This window comes from Typopeltis vanoorti, chromosome 9 (assembly GCF_054136105.1).
Source record: "Typopeltis vanoorti isolate ZY-2024b chromosome 9, IOZ_Tvanoo_1.0, whole genome shotgun sequence".
NCBI lineage: Eukaryota > Metazoa > Arthropoda > Arachnida > Uropygi > Thelyphonidae > Typopeltis > Typopeltis vanoorti.
Genome location: NC_143557.1, coordinates 16,139,586 through 16,161,287, shown reverse-complemented (window position 1 = coordinate 16,161,287; position 21,702 = coordinate 16,139,586). Strand labels below are relative to the sequence as shown.

General features: G+C 34.1%; 1 protein-coding gene across 1 annotated transcript in view; it reads right to left on the bottom strand.

Annotated features, from left to right (window-relative positions):
- The window catches only part of LOC150102899 (tRNA (34-2'-O)-methyltransferase regulator WDR6), a 624,232-nt gene that overhangs the window by 88,151 nt on the left and 514,379 nt on the right, over window positions 1–21,702 (bottom strand). The window contains exon 20 of the mRNA XM_090398196.1: window positions 14,452–14,656. Within this exon, the coding sequence (XP_090254322.1) occupies window positions 14,452–14,656 (205 nt within the window). The remainder of the gene's footprint in view (window positions 1–14,451; window positions 14,657–21,702) is intronic.

Here is a 21,702-nt window from a genome sequence, read left to right as displayed (position 1 = left end):
CAAAGGTCCAGGAATCGATGGTATAAGACCTAAGAATATCAAGCAACATGCGACCAGCCTAGACCCTATCCTACTAAAATGAATAAATAAAATATTTAAAACTAGACAAATACTTGGTATTTGTCTTTAGGTCTAATGAAGTCATGGTAGACTTCATAAAAAAAAAAAAAAAAAAAAAAATATATATATATATATATATATATATATATATATATATATATATATATATATACAGGGTGTTCGGGATAAATTTGACAGTTTCGTAAGGAAAAAGAAAATCTTCTTTGTATCTATTAAATTTAATGAATTGACAAAAAAACATTACAGGCAGAGTTAATTACAATACTATCAACAAGATTTACTCAAAATAACCACCATTAGCATCGATCACAGCTTCAATTCTGCTTCGGAACCTCGAACAAGCTGATGCTACAGTCTCCCTGGGAAGGGCCGCAAAAACTGTTTTAAATTTTATCCATTAACTGGGCTTTTGTATTACTGGAAGTGCGATTGGTGTCTTTTTCAACTGCGCCCCATACAAAATAATCCATGGGGTTAAGGTCTGGGGAGTTTGGAGGCCAAACATTTGGACTGGTGAAGTCGTAGAAATTTTCAGACAACCATTTTTGACTTTTCTCAGAGGTGTGGCAAGGGGCCGAATCCTGCTGCCATACATACGGCCTACCATTGGCTACCCTTGTTATCCAGGGCTTGACTACAGTTAGCAACTCCATGAACAAAGCCCGAATTCCAATGCCAGGGTTCTTCAACACCTGTTCCTGCAGATTTGCGAGGAATTCTGCTGTACGAACGCAATCAGATCGTCTGCTAGGGATCTTTCTTCTTGCTACATCCTCGTAGTCACCATTGCAAGTCTCTAGTTCATGCCTGATTGTTTTTACTGTATTCAGGGAGCATTGGGCAGCAGTCGTAATATCCTTATTTTGATGGCGGGCACGAATCATCATGATACAAGTTATTCTCTTCCATGATTCAGGTGGGTTCCAGCTATCCATCCTTTCTGACATCTTGTATATGAATGAAGAAGGGTCCAAACTTTTAAATGAAGAGAAGTGTGTGTTAATACATGTAAATTACGGAAAAATATAATTAATTATAAATATGTCAAATTTATCCCGAACACCCTGTATATATATATATATATATAAAAGTATGTTAAAGACAGCCATAATCACACCCATATACAAACATTGAAAAAGACATTTAATCAATAATTACAGACCCATAGCAACACTACCAATTATCAATCAAATTATGGAGCAGATTATACTAAGGAAACTCACAACATAACATATACAAAGAACTTTCATATTATCCCCAAAGCACAATACGGTTTTCAGAAAAATAAGGGAACAACACCTCTCTTGGAAGATTTTACAGACATAATTAATACCGCCTTAGATAAAAACAAAATTGTCATGGTAGTCTTTATCGATTTGATTAAAGCATTTGATACATACACTCACACATCAAACCTTATTAGAAATGATAAGGCATGTTATGTTGGAATAGATGAGCTTCTGCACAGCTGGTTTAGAAAATACATTCAAAATAGAAACCCGATCACACGCATCAGGTCAAACCACAGTAGAGAGCTACCAGTAACCTGTGGAGTGCCACAGGAAGCTGTTCTCTCCCCACCTCTATTCAACCTTTAAATGCACGATATTAACCAGCTACCTCTCAAAGGCAAGATCTTCCAATACGCAGACAATACAGCTATAATATCCATACATAATAATGCAAGCATAGCACAAACAAATATGCAGCATGAAATAAATCTGCTCAGTGACTGGCTCACTAAAAACTCCATACACTTAAACTCTGACAAGACAAAATTAATGATATTCAGAAACCCACTGACTCAACTGGTTGATAATATATATATAACCATCCAACATAAAAATCACACAGAACTGTAAAATCACTGCCATCACTCAAGTTAAAACAATACAGTATCTTGGAATTTAGTTTTGATGCAGCTGTATAATCTGCACCGACGTAAATCCCACAAAGTAAATCCAATCATCCCACACATTCACAAAATGAACTCCTTTCTCCTCACAACTCTGCTAGCATACCATTCATAATTTTCACTTGTCTTCCCAATTCATCATGTTTCATACTTGAGCAACATGCAGACTACCTTACCTACCACACTGTTATCTTTTACTCTCCTTAACAGCCTCATGACATCCCTCCTTACATTCTTCTTGTTAGCAGTCAAATCATTCGTGTCAACTACCAACACTTTTGCTCACATACTCCTTTCATACAATGCTTCAACCACCTTGCTCATTCTACCTCTTGGAAAACAGTCCTTGTGCACCTTTTCATTCAACACACCTCTCATCATTGAATCTCAGTACACTGACATTCTCAAATCGTTTGATATTTCTTTCAAATCTTTCATCCCATTCTTCCACATTCCCATGAAAATCTGTAATTCTCCTCAGTTCATTCCTTATACGTTTAATCTCTTTCCTCATCTTTACCAACTCCACTTTCATATCTTGAATTAGATTTTCAGTGCCATTTACGCTAACTGCATTTTCACTACCTTGCACGTCTGCTGTCTCACTGCTCACCACCGATTCTCTTACTGCTACTAACTCGCTGCCATCTGTGCATGCTGATTTACCAATCTACATTGCTAACTCAATGTGATTTTTGTTTGCTGTTTTACTGTTACCGCTCATGCACTCAACCAGTTACTCCTGTAGCCACATCCCTGATCTTTTGCCTGCTACCACTTACATTCAATGATATCGCATAATCCATAAGTAAGCTGCATTTCTTACAGACCCAAACTCTCTCATCTATCCCCAAGCTATATACTATTGCATTCATGACATTTCACCATTTCCAAAAAATCCATGCCACTTGCATTTGTGCCATCTTACATTTCACTGCCATTTCACTCACGCTCAAAGCTGCATAGAAGAAACACAAAAAATATGATAAATGCATAATTAAAAATACATTTTACATATAGCAATATTTAAAAATGTAATTATCACTAATGCAATACAATTTTAAATTTATCTTTTCACAGCAGTCTCGACAAACACAGCTGTCAGATCTTTGTCATATTCCCATGATTTCTCAACTATTTGTATTAAAGTGAAAATCTGATCTTGACTTAAACCCAGATTATTGTTCTTCAAGTTTCTCTTCCACACTCTTTCTCAACCTCTTTTCACGTATGCTTGCATACTTACCCAGAACACTTATTAGAGATATTCCTCTGTATTCTCACATTCAGCTTTATTCCCTTTTTTATAGATAAGTACTATGAGAGCTCTACTTCAATCATCGGCAATTTGACCTTCTGACCCTTGAATTATGCTGCAAAGCCTTTTTTTAATACCTCCATACTTAAATATCTCTGGTCAAATATCATCTATTCCACTGCCTTTTTACATTTCAAGTTTTGGTAGCTTTTTCTAACTCAAGCATATTGATAGGCAGTACTCCCTTTATATTCCTCTTGAAAATTTTCTACTAAGGTTCTGTCACTGCTTGGTTCGTTTAACAGTTTTAAAAAGTAATTACTCCAGACATCTAGGATATCTTTATGTTCAGTTTTTCATCATCATCATACGTATCAAGGATTTAGGCCTAGCATGGCATGTTCCGGCCTTAGAAGTCATCGTTGAATCGTTTAAGAGGACGTCCTGGTTTTCTTTTTCCTAATGGGCTTGTTTTGGTAATCTTTCTGTTTTCATTCTTTGAACGTGTTCCATCCATTTATGTTTATATTTTTTAATTTTTTCTATTACTGGTTCTTGGTTTAATTCTTTCATAATATCTTCATTTCTTTTGTGATCAAATAGGGTATACTTTGCAGTTTTTCTCATAAACTTCATTTCTGCTGTTGTTAATCTTTGTTTGTCTTTTTGTTTTATTGTCCAGATTTCGCTATGATACATTAAGAACGGTAAGGCTAATGTATTGTATACTTTTAGCCTGGTTTGTTTTTGAACTAGGTTTGGTTTAAATATAGAGTTAATTACACCTGTTATTTTTAAATATTTTGCAATTTTTACGTTAATATCTTTTTCATTTTCATATGTGATCATACATCCTAGGTAGTTAAATGAATTCACCTGTTCTAAGATCTTGTTATCTATTACTATTTTAGTTCTTGCTGGATCTTGTCCTTTAAAGGCCATAGTTTATAATTTTTTGGTTGATATTATCATACCATAATCTTTGGATATCTCATTTAGATTTAAAATAGCTTTCTGTAAGTTATCTTCAGAATTTGTAATTATTATTTGGTCGTCTGCTAAGAGGAGAGTGTTTAAGTTAACTGTAGGTGAAAGTTTAATTCCTTGATGTAAATTTTTACTCCATTTTATTATTATTTCATTTAAGTAGATATTAAAAAGAGTTGCTGAGAGGGGACATCCCTGTCGGACCCCTTGGTTTATCTCTCTCATATATGATAGCTCGTGATTTAATCTTATTTGTATTTGATTATTTTCATATATACTTGTGATAGCTTTTAGGATATTATTTGGTATTTGTCTTTCTTTTAACTTTGTCAAATGCTTTTTCAAAGTCAATAAATGCAATATGTGTTTCTAAATTATATTCTCTTCTTTTCTCTATTATTAATTTTAGGCAAAAGGCTGGGTCTATACATGATCGTCCTTTTCTAAATCCATTCTGTACCTCTAGAATAAAGTTTCCGGAATATTTCATTAGTTTGTTATTTAAGATTCTGCTATATATTTTGTAACAGGAATTTAGTATACTGATGTCTCTATAGTTTTTAGTGTCATCTCTATTACTTTTCTTAAAGATAGGAATACCAGTTGAGTAAATTTTATTTAAAAATAATAAGAGTCTTTCTTTGAATCTTGTTCCTCTGTATTTATATAGTTCTGAACCTAGCTTATCTTCTCCATGTGATTTTCCGTTTCTTGTTTCTTTCAGGCTGATTTCTAATTCTTCTTCAGTTATTTCCTTTTCATTTTCATTAATTGTTTGACAGTTGTCTTTTTTAAAATATTTGTCTGTCCACAGTTCTGTGTAGTAATTTAGAAATTCTTCTAATTTCAATTCAGTGTTTAATTTTATGTTTTCTTTGGTATCTGCATTTAGGTGTTTCAAAATCTTATATACATTGGATCTTATTTTATATAAATCGTGTTCTAAATTAGAAACAAATTTATTCCATGATTCTCTATGTCTTTTTCTGACTTCTCTTTTAGCTATGGCTCTTATTCTTTTATATTCTATTTCATCTTCTAATCTTTTACTGCTTAATCATTTGTGATAGGCTTCTTTTTTCTTTTTAATTATTTCTTTGATCTTCAGTTTTTTTTCTTTTATTGAATTTTGTAGTCTTTCCGAAGCTTTCATTTGCTGCTGCATTTAGCATCATTTTTATATTAAGCCATTCTAGTTCTATGTCCTCATTTTGTTTTATTTTATCTAGATATTGGTTAATTCTTTGTTCATATAGCCATTGTACATTTGTGTCATTCAATAGTCTAGTTTTATAAACAAATGTTTCAATTTTTCTTTCTGTTCTTGTTACTTGTAGCCATTTAGGTGGTAATCTTAATTTTATTTTAACAAGGAAGTGGTCACTGCTTATTTCATATCCTCTGTGAACTCTAACATCTAGTGAAAATTTTGATGTCTTTTCATTTAATATGAAGTAATCTAATATTGATTTCCATCCTCTTGCTGCCCAAGTATATTTATGTATGTCTTTATGTTTATAGAAGGAATGCATTATTTTTAGGTTATTATAAACTACAAAGTCAATCAATTTTTTAACCATTTCTGTTTAGAGTGTGTTCTCCATGTATTCCTATATTATTATTAATTTTCGTGTTTCCAATTCTTGCATTTAAGTCTCCTGCTAAAATTATGTAATCATTTTTATTTATTTTATTATATATGTTTTGTAGCTGATTATAAAAATCAATATTATCCTGTTCTCTTCCTTCTTCTGGGGCATATAAACCAATTATTGTTAAATAGCCTCTATCTATTTTTATTCTAACTTCTATTATTCTTTCATTCCATAATTTATAATGTTTTAACTGTTTTGAAAGGGAGTTATGAATCCAAATCATGACTCCTGCTTGTGCTCTTTGGTCTCTGTCGACTCCACTGTATATCACATTAAAATTTTCAGTTCTCATAGTTCCTTTTAATTTCTTTTTTGTTTCAGTGATTACTGCTATTTTAAAATTTCTTTCATTTAATAACTGGTCTAATTCTATTTCTTTATATGCTATTCCTCTTACATTCCAGTTTGCTATGTGTATTATATTTTGTCGTTTCCATTTTTGTTTTACCTTTTCCATTCCAGGGTCGTTTCCATAGATTCAATCTGATTATCTTTTTCTGTCAGCTTACAAGTAGGATTATGTTCTCCATGTCAGGGGACTAGCCTGACGATGGAAGAGTTCAGTGGTAGGGCTGCTACCTTAAGGCTTCTGAACTAGCCTTCTTCCGAATTTAAACCCATAGGAGGAATAGGGTGTACTGAAGGGGAAAGAATAGATTATAGAAGAAATATAGTAAGGTTTATAGAGAGGGCATAGTTGTAAGGCCAGAAATGAAAAGACCCCATGGCCCTCGAGTACTCTAATAGCATAAGTGTCATAAAGTAAGAAGAGTTGGCTGATAAGGCCTTATAGGAAAGATTAAAGTAAGTGGATCTTCCTCAAAGTAGAAGAAGGAGAGGACAGATCCAGCTAGGGGGTCCATGGGAGTTTTTAAAGTTTTTTAACCACCTTTATCATCTTTGAATCCTTTTACAGCACTCTTTCTACTATTTTTAAGTTCCTTCAATAGCCTCAGGAACATTATGCCACCTTCCTGATATTTATTTCCAATACACTTATCCAAGTCTTCCCATTAATTTTTTATAGCTACTTTTACACATAGCTTAGCTCTCTTACATTTCCCCCTGTATTCTTTTAGAGCATCTACTGACTTATTTGCTAAGAACTTTCAGTATGCTTTCTTCTTTTCCAGGATTGCTTCTTTAACTTCTTGTGTCCACCATGGTTCTTATTTTTCTATCCTTGCACACAACTTCGCAACATACCTCAATAGCTGAATCAATCAATATCTTCTTCAGAATTTGCCATGGAGATTTTTTTTCTTCAATAATGTTTGTATAGTTGAGTCTACAATTTAAACGTAACACCTGCTCAACCTTAATTCTTTTCAAAACTTTCTTACGTATTGTTCTTTTCAATGTGATATCCATTTTTATCCTGCTTTGTACTGAGTATTGGACCCTTCCAATTTCAGATCCTCTGTATGCTCTTGTATCCTGAATGATGGATACAAGAAGGACACAATGATGATATCACAATCAACAATGATGTAGCCAATAGGGCTTTTCTTATTTGCTGTCTTCTTCATGTGATTTGTGCACATCTTTATGTTGAAACATGGTGCTAGTAATGAATGGTCGGTGTCTTGAGCAGAAGTTCATTATATTATAATGATAAATATTTATAATTAGCTTTGCCCTTTTCTCCAAATTTTCCCAAAATGTTCCTAAATACCTAGTGAGATTCATTTCCTACTTTGCTGTTTAGATCTCAAAAAAGTGGCCTTGTTGGAGACCTGAACAGCAGAGTAGGAAATGAATCCCACCAGGTATATAAGAACATTTTGGGAAAATTTGGAGAAAAGGGCAAAGCTAATAATAATGATAAGTGTTTACTGGACTTCTGTTTGGGACATGCACTAGTCATTACTAACACATACATGCATTTTACTATAGAAAAGAAATAAACACCCATTTTGCTTTCTATAGACACACTTGTTACACAATTACCAAATAGTCATCATACTTTTATCCCAGACAGGAAACTTCCACACACTCACACAGCGGAAGGTTCTTACATAAGAGGTCATCCACCACTGCACAAATAATGATAGTACATCATAAAAAACACCTTCCATAAAAGAAACAAAATACTACATTAGATATATGAAGAGCTAAAGGCTTCAGTGTCGCCGAATTGAAGCCTTTAGCTCTTCATATATCTAATAATTTATTAGGACACCTCTTGGCAATACTCATAGAAGGGTTGTAAATTCTGTTCGCTACAAACTTGATATTAACTAGGTCTACCTACTCACTGATGAGACCTCAATAAAGGTTGAAACCGGTCTGGGTAGTGACCTTCTCTCATAATGTTGAACAGAAATACAGCTCCTACGACCTAAGTTCACATTATGGGTAAATATCAAGAATAGTGATCGGAGCTTGCTCCACCTTAGACATGAGTTGCCTCAGCTTGCACTACCTTTAGGGTCAGTTGCTGCAGTTTCCGGGTATTTGCTTAAGCTTGGAATCGCCAAACTTTATATAGTTTCTACTATATTCGGCACGAAACTCTTTGAGTTTCTTATTCGGCTAAGAAATGATATGGGATGTAATATCCCTTAACTTAAACAAAAAAAAAAAAAAAAAAAATACTACATGCCCTCCACATCCTTTTCACAACAGATACCCAAGATCACAAAAAAAACTATTCCCATCCCATATATCAAAGGTAGGAGAGGGAAGTGCATCCAAAAAGACAGCTGAAGTTTTTTTTTTTTTTATAATCTTCTTTCACTTTCAAACCTTACGTTCAGCTGGCAACCTCTATCCATGCTCTGAAGGATAAGCCCCATCCTGTTGCATATCCTGGATGTGCTGCACGTCCAGATTCCTGTGCCTACACCTTAGCCAACTTGAGATACACTGAAATATCTCTTAACATACACCTTGAAGAATATAACTTTCTGAATAAGTAACATGCAGACACAGTTGAAAATATTTAATTAAGGTAGATTGATTATAGATATTTTAGTTCACATACTGTAAATAATTGTTAGTTGAATAATTGTGAATAAACAGAAATTAAAAAGTTAAACAGCAATGAAGGGCTATGAAATGGAATCTCTCTCTCCTTATATGTAGCTGCAAGACAGCCAGGTAAAAAAAAAAATGATATTATTAGGATCAGTTGAAGCATGCATGTGATTATAAACAAAAACTGAAGTGTATGTGTTACACTTCAGTTTTAATAAAAACTTATATAATTAAACAGTATAGTTCTTAAGAAGAAGTTTTTCCAGAATTTTGGCATAGAGAGTCTATCATGAAGGTTGAAATCGGAGTGATGGTGAAGTACTTTGGAACATATTTTACAGAGATGCTCATGGACCATCTATGTAATAATTTGGCATTAAACCAAAAGTTCCTGTGGCTACTATTAGCAATTCCATTTTCTGATAGACCTGATTTGTTCCATTTCTTGAGGGAAATTTAAGACTGGTGTTCAGAAAGGCTTCCTTAAACAGATCATTGTGGGAAGCCTGTAGTAAACCATTATTCAAACCAATGAGGTAGTCACAACTGTCTATGGAATTCATTCCACCGCAATTTAAGCAAAAACATCTCATCCTAGCATCCTTGTTAACCACTCTTACACAATTTCCAGGATTGAATCCTTGTTCTCTTCCTTCCTGCCATGTACATAAGTCTTCAGTGTCTAACCCCCCGTTTGTCCAAAGCAGAATAATTTGAAGTTGTATGGGTCTGGTTACTGATTAGTAATCATACGAGAAAATGGAATTGCTAATAATAGCAACAGGATCTTTTGGAATGATGCAAAATTATTACATAAATGTTCACATAAATATGAGCATCTCTTTAAAGAAAGTTTCAAAGTACTTCGGTATTGCCCAAATCTTAACCTTAACAATCGACTCTATGCCAAAAATCTAGATAATTATTATTAAGAACTATACTGTTTATTTATATAAGTTTTTATTACATGTAACTTTTTTTTTATTTTTATGACCACAGATATCCATGCAAAAAGCCAATGTGCTAAACAGAAACCTCCACATATAAGGAACTATTTTAGAATCAGCTATGAAACATTCTACAAACCAAAATAAGTATGGCTGCACTGATTTTCCTAGGATGTGGGAAACAGTCATTGTAAAATCACATTTGACTTCTCTGCATTAACACATTCAGTGCATTGATGCTTTAAAGAAAGAAACCAGTATTTGAGTCTGTGCCAATGCCATTTCTAAGCATTGCAAGACTTGAGCATTTCTATGTTGCACAACTCAGTCTGGCATGGACAATTGGATCGTGTAGAATATGCAGGCACTGCAGCAAAATCATTCTGAATGACCTAGGAACATTCTGTCATAAATAAGTGGCAATGAATATGTAAACTTCATTTTTTAACTGATCTCTAGAGAGAACTTTGACAACATTATATTGATATATATTAATCGATTATACATATTGATTTTACTGATAGGACATCATTATTGTTCTCTCAACCTTCTCAATGGAAGTTTGGGAGGCTTGTAGTAACCATTATTCAAACCAATGAGGCAGTCACAACTGTCTATGGGAATTCATTCCACTGCAATTTAAGCAAAAAAATCTCATCCTAGCATCCTTGTTAACCACTCTTACACAATTTCCAGGATTGAATCCTTGTTCTCTTCCTTCCTGCCATGTACATAAAAAAGTCCTCAGTGTCTATCCTCCTAACACTCTGTTAATAACTTAGAATACCATGCCCCCCACCCTTGTCTCTGTCTTTATAATCTATGGATCTTCAATCTATCCTGACAGGGAACATTTTCAGTGTTAAAATCTTCATCACATGCGTGACCAAGACCTGTATACAGTAGTCTAGATAGAGCCTTCTAAAGGGGAATAACAACTTCCCTATCCCTACTTCTCATTACTAGGTTCAGGACTAGCTGAACTAATATTTTTCTTGTGTTTAAAATTTTTCTTCCCATGTAATTCTACTTTATATTGTTGGCTTTTGTCTTTCATCCAACCTTATATTTGCTAGCTGTTGGTTGACCCCGCTTTCAAACATAAAGAAAATTTTTAAGCGCCACTCTATGTTTGAAATTACACAATTATTGTGAAGGAATCAAACATCAAACTGCACAACAGCAATGTGAACTTACTGCAGGCCGAAATTTTCTTATCTATACATAGGGTTTCCAGCAAGATTTGTATTTTAATGAGCGGTGCAATGAAACTGAAATTAGGCAAGCACAAGAATCAAGTTAAACAAGATAATTAATTCTCTCACAAAATTATTCTTACATAAGAAACAAGAACTCTATTAAGATCAATACAATTAGAAAATAATTTATGCATTCTATAAAGTATTTAGATTCTACTCAGCTGAGTGCATCATTCACTGCTAGAACTTATAAGGTTTTCACAATTCTCATCCGTCAGAATTTCGACTTAGTTTCACTTTAAACAACATCAATATTCAGCAAAACACTTAAAAATTAAATCTTTTTAGTCTCATAGAATAATCACAAACTTCAATTTTATCAAACACCTTGCTGGCAACAACAATATCTATCAGAGGATTAAAATAGTTCTTAAAAGGCTAAGTCTTGAATTTACATATATGTTGTGAGATAATACGTTCAAACACAAACTAATTCTTCAATGAAATTTCTCACATTAGTTTCACAAGGAAATGTTTTATAATATCATTCATTCAAGCTTGACTAGCTGGCTCCAGCAACACGAAATTTGACCAAGTTCTCCGGACACAAGTAACACTATCACACGTCAGTTATAGAATAGATATTCTTACCGATATGATCATCATAGCTTGCACCATATGGAAAACTCTTACAACACTTCTAGGCACTCGATAATCATCCACTATAGACAACACAAAACTTATGGTATTCCTGAGTTCAATAACTTATTTGTTAAGACTGGAAATTGTATTTTCTTGCTTGTAATAACTTATCTTACGATAAATCTCAATCATATCATTATCCTTTTACTCGGGTAAATTCCTTTACAAGGTGACAGGAAACTATAAATAAATATGAGTTTGAAGTAAGAGTCATTAAAATTGGAAGAAGTTTCCAAACCTTTCTTAGATCGTACGATCCCAGGTTAGATCACATCTCACGATCTTCCTACACTCTCTCCATTTTAATTCCGGTTCTTTCTTCCTCTATCTCATAACTCCTCTCTCATTTTCCCACACAAACTTGTTTTTCTCCGCTCTTTCAGTTTACAACGAAATTCCCACGTGATCGCTGTACAATTCCCAACGCTAAGGTACATGCTATCACAAAATAACTTAGTTTTCTGACAGCAACCAATCAAATCATATTAGCAGAATCCCTCAGAAATACTTTCACTTTCAGTCACGAGAAATAAAATGCATATATTACAGTTCGCTTAGGATGCATTTACAAGTTAATATAAAGAATTTATATAAGATAAATAACTAAAAAAAAATTACAATTATTATTTCATTTAGTTTAATCCTTTATCCAAGTGTGAGCAAACAAAGTTTGCGTCTGAAAGTATCTTCAGGACTGGGGTAAGGTAGTACAACACCAAGCAACTCGTTGCAAAGGTGGAGCAAGCTAACATCACTCCTATCTCAGTATCTCCCATAATGCAAAACATCTCCTTGTGGATATGTATAATGTTATGCATTAAGGGAAGGGCCATTACCCAGACTAGTTTATTGAGGTCTCTTCAGTGGGAGCCAGGCCCAAGTGGAGATACCAGGCAGAAGCATTAGCAAGGTCATCTCTACCTATAGGAGTTGCCAAACGGTGTGCCACCTTTTTATTATATTACTTTGGATTTAGAGAAAGATGTTGAAAGTTTATTTTTCACTTGGTTAGACTCTAATAAATTTAGTTTAATCCTTTATCCAAGTGTGAGCAAACAAAGTTTGTGCCTGAAGGTATCTTCAGGACTGGGGTAAGGTAGAACAACTACCTTACTGGGATAAGCCACTGAAGAGACCTCAATAAAGGTCGAAACTAGTCTGCGTAATGGCCCTTCCCTTAATGCATAACATTATACATATCCACAAGGAGATGTGTTTTGCATTATGGGAGATACTGAGAGAGGAGTGATGTTAGCTTGCTCCACCTTTGCAACGAGCTGCCTGGTGTTGTACTACCTTACCCCAGTCCTGAAGATACTTTCAGGCGTAAACTTTGTTTGCTCACACTTGGATAAAGGATTAAACTAAATTTATTATAGTCTAACCAAGTGAAAAATAAACTTTCAACATCTATCTCTAAATCCAAAGTAATATAATAAAACGGTGGCACACCGTTTGGCAACTCCTATAGGTAGAGATGACCTTGCTTATGCTTCTGCCTGGTATCGCCACTTGGGCCTGGCTCCCACTGAAGAGACCTCAATAAAGGTCAAAACTAGTCTGGGTAGTGGCCCTTCCCTTAATGCATAACATTATACATATCCACAAGGAGATGTTTTGCATTATGGGAGATACTGAGATAGTCTGGGTAATGGCCCTTCCCTTAATGCATAACATTATACATATCCACAAGGAGATGTGTTTTGCATTATGGGAGATACTGAGATAGGACTGATGTTAGCTTGCTCCACCTGTGCAACGAGTTGCCTGGTGTTGTACTACGTTACCCCAGTCCTGAAGATACTTTCAGGCGTAAACTTTGTTTGCTCACACTTGGATAAAGGATTAAACTAAATTTATTATAGTCTAACCAAGTGAAAAATAAACTTTCAATTATTATTTCAATGAACAAAAAACAGTAAATGTTTAAATTACAATTTACTCAGGAGCACTTAGCTCAAGAAATGCAATTCATATTAAATCCTGAATAAAAATCATAAAATTCTTCATTCACAATTAACAGGACAACGATCCACTGATCCATGTCATAATGCTTGAAGGTTTCTTCTGTGTGTGTGTTCTGCTCAAAATTTTAAATTTTACAATTTTTAAATCCACTGTTTCCAAAATATGTTGTACGTTTTTATAGTTTATACCTAACTTTTGATATACAGTTACATAAATATTTGGATTTCACTTTCCACATTGTTTCATCATAATTCATCACAATATCATCATAATTCCACAGGATTATGATGATATTTCAATATCATCATAATCCTGTTCTTCATATTATCCAGGTATATCTAATTTGTTATTCTTTCAAATTTAAATTTTAACATTTTGAAATGTTAAAATACGTGCAATACATTTTGAAATCATTTCAAAATGATAATTCATTCTTGGCATGATAAGATTTAAAGAAATTTAGTAATTAGAATGACTATTACAATTTCTCATTTCAAGTGGAGCAAATGAAAAATAAAATTATATCTGCAATCCATGTAAATATGGATAATAAATGGTATTATATACAAGAATGAATTATACAATCCAATTTTATATGATTGCCTGCATCAAATTTTTCTTTCTTAATGTTTCAAAGAGTTTCCCAAAATTACTTTTAATAATTATGGAATAATAATTTATAATAAAAATAGAAAAACAGACAAAACATATAGCTTTTGTAACTTCCTGAAATTTCCATAATTTGGGTAAACCAACTTACCTAACAGTTGAATCTGAACATGCTGCAGCTATAAGAAAACCATCTGATTGCTCTTCGCTGTTTTTAAATTTGCAGACACTAACATCCATAAAACGGGTCTGAAGGTCTGAGGATTCTGGTATAACTTTTGTCTTCCAAGTTTTCATTTTGTGTTTATCATGCTCAGATAGAAAATCACACACAAGCTGTTTACACAATACGTTACCTAGAAAATAACACACATATCTGTTACTAAATGTTAATAAAGGAAAAACATGCACAGTGACTTATAAGAAATTGATACCTTTCACAATTATCACATGGATACTTCCCAAAAAATCAAGTTTCATTATGGGAAATGCAGCAGACAATGCACTCATGTTACACAGAAAAATTAAGTTTATTAAAAAAATAGGAGAGTGGTCTGAAAGGTTCTCGGCCTTGACCATAGATGGCAACATTACCAGCAAGATTTTTTTTCTCTAAGTTGGTACATCTGTCATAAGCATCCGTGTGAAATTGCAAGTCATTCTATCAAGTAATTTGTTTTATAGCTGTCTGAAACAAAAGGGTTATCTGTATCCCTTGAAATGGATAAAATTGAGTACTGTACGGTTATAAAATTCTTTATAAAAGAACATTTAACGGCAAAAGAAATTCATTCGAAGTTCATAAAAATTTATGTGCACTCTTCTCCTTTGTTTTTGACAATTAAGAAATGGGCTGCCAAGTATAAATGTGTGCGTACCAGCCTTCAAGATAATCCATGTCTTGTTAAGACAGGATTAAGACTGGTACTGGATCATCCAGTACCATATCAAGAGCACGATATCGTACTGGATGACTGGCGAGTCAAAGTACGTGAAATTGCTGAGACTATAGGCATTTCAAAAGAATGTGTAAGATATATTTTGCATGAAGAATTGCAAATGAAAAAGCTTTGCGCAAGATGGATGCTGCATTTGCTCACAGCAGATCAAAAACTAACTCGCATGAAATACTCTGAACAGTGCCTATAGCGTTTTAACAAGAATAAAACTGATTTTGTGCGTGGATTTTTTTACTATGGATGAGACTTGGATTCACCATTACACACTAAAATCCTAACAGAAGTCAAACCAGTGGACAGAAGCTGTTTGTTCAGTGCCAAAGTCGATTACATCAGCAGGAAAGGTCATGGCACTGGTGTTTTGGGATGCTAAAGGCATTTTGCTTATTAATTATCTTGAAAAGGGTAAAACGATAACCGTGGAATATTATTCCAATCTTTTAACCAGACTAGATGAAAAAATTCTTGAGAAAAGACCAGGTTTGCAGAAGAAAAAAAATCATCTTTCATCAAGACAATGCACCTGCCCACAAAGGTGTTTTGCCAATGGAAAAATTAAGGGATCCGCACTATGAATTGTTGGAACATCCACCCTATTCCCCAGATTTGGCTGCCTCTGACTTCTATCTCTTCCCGAAACTAAAACTTTTCCTTGCTGGTCAGCATTTTGATTCAAATCAAGAGGTAATTGCAGCTATAGAGGGGTATTTTGCAGATCTTACTGAGAACCACTATAAGGATGGGATAATGGCACTGGAGCATCGCAGGAATAAATGTATTAGTCTTAAGGGAGATTATGTCGAAAAATAAAAACAATTTTCATATTATAAATTTGTTTTTTCGTTGTTAGGCCGAGAACTTTTCAGACTACCCTTGTATTTCATTTTATGTATCACAAGACATCATCAGTGTGAATAGTGAACAACAATAAGGAATTTAAAGAAAGAAACAGTAGAGCACATGGCGTTAAATTAGAATCTGCTATGTATACAGTCGTGCCCATAAGTTAAAACTATTAGGCTGAAAATAAAAACTAAAATGGATGAGTTACAAAAACAACAACCTGAGATTAGAAATTTATTTAATACAGCTGAGGATGACAATTTCCCACACTTTAGGAATAGTAAGGCAGTAATTACGATTGAGATTAGATCAATGAAGTAGGGCTTCAGTACTTTTTCTTTGCATAAACGTTAATGCTTATATATGGATCTGTGTAATAGTTTGGTATTTTCCCATTGGATTTTGTGGATAGTGTCTTCAATCTCATGTTGTGGTTGTTCCAGGTCAGTTTTGTGAGTTTTGATAAGCTGGATGGGGTCCTGATGTTCAGACTTCTCTTCCTGTTTGTCCATAGTAAGAGAAGTTGCACCAATATAGTACTCTATATATGCCAAGTAGTGTCAATGGTGAGAGTTTGGCTTTTGGAGAAAGTAGCAGGTCATGAATTTGGTTCTTGAGTTTATAGGTAACAACATATTTATACTGTTTTGCCATCCATTCAGAGATGCCTAATATATGATATAGGCATCCTGCAGACTTCTTGTCTAGATTGCAGTATAGGAGAGCCATTAATTATTTTCTAAGTTATTCTTGGATTATAACCATTTAGTAAGGCTGTTTTTTGAAACAAACAAACAGCCATTTTTTTTTACAAAATGAGATTTAACCCATTTTTCCATCAATCTGCAGTCGCTAGTCTCATTAGTTTTGGAGCAGAATCTCATCAACATGATATGGCAATCGAACTGCTGCCGTCTAAAGTGTTCAGCTTTGCATTTGGGAAGACAGAATTGTTTAATTATCATCTCTCCCCCCTTACATCACTCTATTCACATCTGTTACAGGGACTGAATAAGCAAATTATTTTATAGCAGGCTATTCAGTATCATCAACATCAGAAGCATACAGACCTGGGTGGCTTGAAGAGCACCAAATCACCACATTTGTTCTCTGGAGTAAGATTCTTGAATTATATAAAGCTTAACCCATCCAAAGTATACTAAACATATGATAGGTTTACAACCTTTCATAGGTGTGATTCAGATTATAAAAACAACTAACCTATTTCAATATTATTTATGTGCAAATTTAATAGTGACAGACCAAGGTCAAGCCATGGTACACTAATGTTTGGCTTCAAGCACTCAGATTGTCTCCTCTGCACACTGCATTGTTAGTAAGCCACTCTCTCCTTAATACCACACTATTTGACTTTCCATGCTGGAAAGTCAAATAGTCTGAATTATAAAAATAATCTTCCATGCTTTATTATATGAATTGCCTGGGAAAAGCTGCATAACATCATGACATATTTCCCTTATCAAATTCAATCAGATTCTTTCATTCTTACAGAGTGTTAGGCATTTTTTTATAGAACATGTCATGGAGACCAATACCATGCTGGAGTAATAACTTTAAAAGTAATATACATACATACATATATATATATGGTGTTTCAAAATTATGTATAAACAATTTAAAAATTTATATTTCATGAAAATCATATGCAATTTAAATTTTCTTTAACACATTTTAAAGCTAAAAGATAGACACATTTTTCATAATGGAGTACTTTAATTTATTAAATGAAGTAATAATGAGACCTTATCAATTAAATGGGTACCATTAATGATGAAAATTATCATGAAATATTGAGAGATCATGTTGTACCAAATATCAGAAACACATTTAGAGATACATTGGTGCATTTTCAACAAGATGGTGCCCCCATCTTGGTGAGGTGTAGGGACTAGATGTTTTCCAGTTAATTCTATGACATGTTTGAAGTGCAGGATCAGATAGGCGTTTTACCATAGTAAAGGAATTTAATGTGACATTTGTGTTAGTTTTTTCTTGTTGGAATTATGTGCCCTGTTCCCCCTCTATGTAGAATAAGTTGCAGGTGCACTATATTCTGTAAACCCCTGAGCAAGCAAGGTAAAGAAGGGGATCTTTCGATGAGCTGAGTATACTTTTTAATTTTGCAGGAGGCTTGAAGGTTGCCTTAATATTTCTGCAGTGTTCTATCTATTTTTTCCAATATTCTCCTAATGAATGGTATGGCTATGGCATTTTTGCAATATTTTTTACCTTCTGTTGAGGATCTAGTGAACTTTTTTTTTTTTTCGTATAACACTTTCATCATCATCATCATCAAATTCCTGACATGAACCCTCAAGGTGTATACAGGATATGATAGTACTACATGAAAAATTTACATCATTACTAACATCCTATCTACAATTTTCCTCCAAATCAGTCTGTTACTTGTCAAGACTCCAACATTATCAGATCTTATATTTGTATCGTCTAAGGCACTTTGTACAGTATCAATCCACCTATATCTTGGTCTTCCTCTTGGTCGTTTTCCTGCAAACTTGTTCCACAGGTTCTTCATTCACAATGCAGTTGACATTTTCAACAATTCTACCTATTTTCATTGTCTTTGTCTTTTTATTGCTGACCATCATACCATATCTATTACAACAATTATTCAATTTAGTCAGAGAATCGTGCAGACTTGTAGCGGATTTATTTAGAAGTATAACATTGTCTGCATAAAGCAAAGAGCTGACATTAACATCTCCAATTCTGATATCATGTTTAATACCACTTTCGTTCATAATGTGAACGAAAGTGGTATTAAAGTTTTCCTGCCAACTTGTTCCACAGGTTCTTCATTCACAATGCAGTTGACATTTTCAACAATTCTACCTATTTTCATTGTCTTTGTCTTTTTATTGCTGAACATCATACCATATCTATTACAACAATTATTCAATTTAGTCAGAGAATCGTGCAGACTTGTAGCAGATTTATTTAGAAGTATAACATCGTCTGCATAAAGCAAAGAGCTGACATTAACATCTCCAATTCTGATATCATGTTTAATACCACTTTCGTTCATAATGTGATCCATATAGATAATGAATAACAGAGGGGATAATGTACATCCTTGTCTTACACCGGATTTAACATTAAACCATCTTCCTGTACTTCCTTCAATTCTAACTGCTGACTTACAACTCAAATAAAGACTAAGTATTGCTTGATATAATGCCCCATTGACACCATACAACTGTAGCCTATTGCAGCGCTTCCCAAACTGTGGGCTGCAGCCCCCAAGAGGGCTGTAGGTTTTGTTGAGGAGGGCCATGAAATAATGAAAACAAATTTAAAATGTTTTAAGTCTAAGTACATTTTTTTTATCTTAAAAGAAACGTATTTAATTTTTATTATTTCTTTTTTTGTTACTTTTTATATTTTAATGAAAAAAAATCACACATTGGTGCGGGTTTGCAAATTTTGCTTCCTGCGTATTTCGGCGCTTAATGAATATTAGTAAACATATGCTTATTCATATAAGTTTCATTTCAAAGCAGAAATCTAAAAATTGCAGTTTCAAATATTTCACCTGATATTGACTTTTTGTGTAGCAGTATTGAAACACATCCATCACATTAAATTAATAGTTAACAGTTTTTATTATTCACATCATGTATACAAATTATACATATTATACTATTCAACTTGTATAATTATGACAATATTTCACAATACAATTCAATGCAAAGTACAATGTTTGAATGACTATATACCGAGAATGAAAAAGAAAAGGTTTAATGTTAAGATAGTACTAGTTTCGTTGAATAATCAACTTCTTCAGGTACACAGGCAAAGAATTATATAAAATAACAGACATGATAAAATTACATCAACAGATCTGGTATAAAACACAATAGTACATTTTAAAACAGGAATGTGTGCTGGAGTTCCAATTGAAGTTGACTACGTGCGTGAGCTGTCATGAGTGCACCAATACTTTATATATATACATATATATATAAAGACAGGAAAATTTAGGAAAGCTAAATCGGAGTACAAAAAGAAATTCTCTGTATAGGCTGAAGACAATCCAAAAAAGTCAAGTCTCTTGCAGTCAAGTCATCCCTACCTTCCCGCGATACAGTCCAGTGAACATTGCCATCCCAAATGCAGGTCCTCCTTAGCTGAAGGAAATGGCGACTACACCTCTAGGTGATAGAAGTTCATCACCTGGTAACAGAAGTCCATCATCAATATCACCTTGCTTATTAGAGGCACAAAATGGCTGTAGCCAAGTTTGGTCACTAGAGCAAGGATTCTGATTTCTGTGCCCCTCTCTTCCCACATGCAGTGTGAGTGATATCCTCAATGATGTGAGAATCGTACTATAGAGGGCCTGAATCCTTTCCACTTCAAGAGTACAACAATAAAACAGTTCTGCAGACCAGCTGCTGGTTGGTGAATGGTACCAAACCAGTTAGTAATAAATCTGGAGGCTACCTCATAAGCTAACAGTACAATGGCTGCAGGGAGGAAATGTCAAGGCCAAGTATGGACACAAGCCAGGTTCCCTCTGTGCAGGTGGTATGATTGCAAGCCTGTCATCTCTCATTGCATGCCCCATTTTATCTTTTTCTCCCCACATATAATTGATCACAACCCAAAGAAATATGATTTTATTGCAGCTCAAAACAATTAGTGGATATTTTAGTTTCTGTCGGAAAATTATAAAGTTATGCTAATAATTATAACTATTGGGTACTTTATACATGAATAAATATTTCTTACTTATGGATAGGGTGTAACTGATGAGATATTGTTTAAATAATCGATATTTATTACAAATTGTACATTTTAGCATGAAATAATTTTAATAAGAATAACAAGAATAGCCAAAAACAGTTTTGTTAATTTTTAATAGGGCATGTGGTCTCCATTAACAGCCCAAACAGCAGTACATCTTGATTGCATGGACTGGATAAGATGATCAAACAGTTCTTGTGGGATATTTCCCCACTCTTCTCTGAGAGCAATTTCGAGTTCTTGAAACGATTGTGGTGGCACCAGTCAAGAAGAAACACGCCTACCTAAAGCATCTCAGGCATGTTCGATTGGATTACAATCCAGTGAAGAGGCAGGCCAGTCAATCCGTTCAATACCTTCTTTCTCAAACCACTCTTGTACCAAATTTGCAATTTGCACGGTGTGGACGAGCATTGTCATCCATAAAAATGAATTCTTGGCCAATTGCAGCAGCATATTGATGAACTATAGGTTCCAAAATCTCATCATGATACCTTTGGGCTGTTAAGGAACCGTTTCTGATAAAATGGAGATCAGTATGACCACCTATACTTATTCCAGCCCATACCATCAAACTTCCACCTTGATGTTGGGGTCTTTCACGAAAAAACTGTGGATTATTTCTTGTTCCACTTTCATGCCATATCAAGATACGTCAGTTATCTGGTTGCAGACTGAACCTGGACTTGTCACTAAAATGAACGTGAGTCCAGTCCTCAATTTTCCAATTGTGGTGTTACTGTGCCCAAATTCTTCGGGCTCTTTTGTGATTTGCAGTGTGATAAATGTTCCCATAAATATGAGCATCTCTT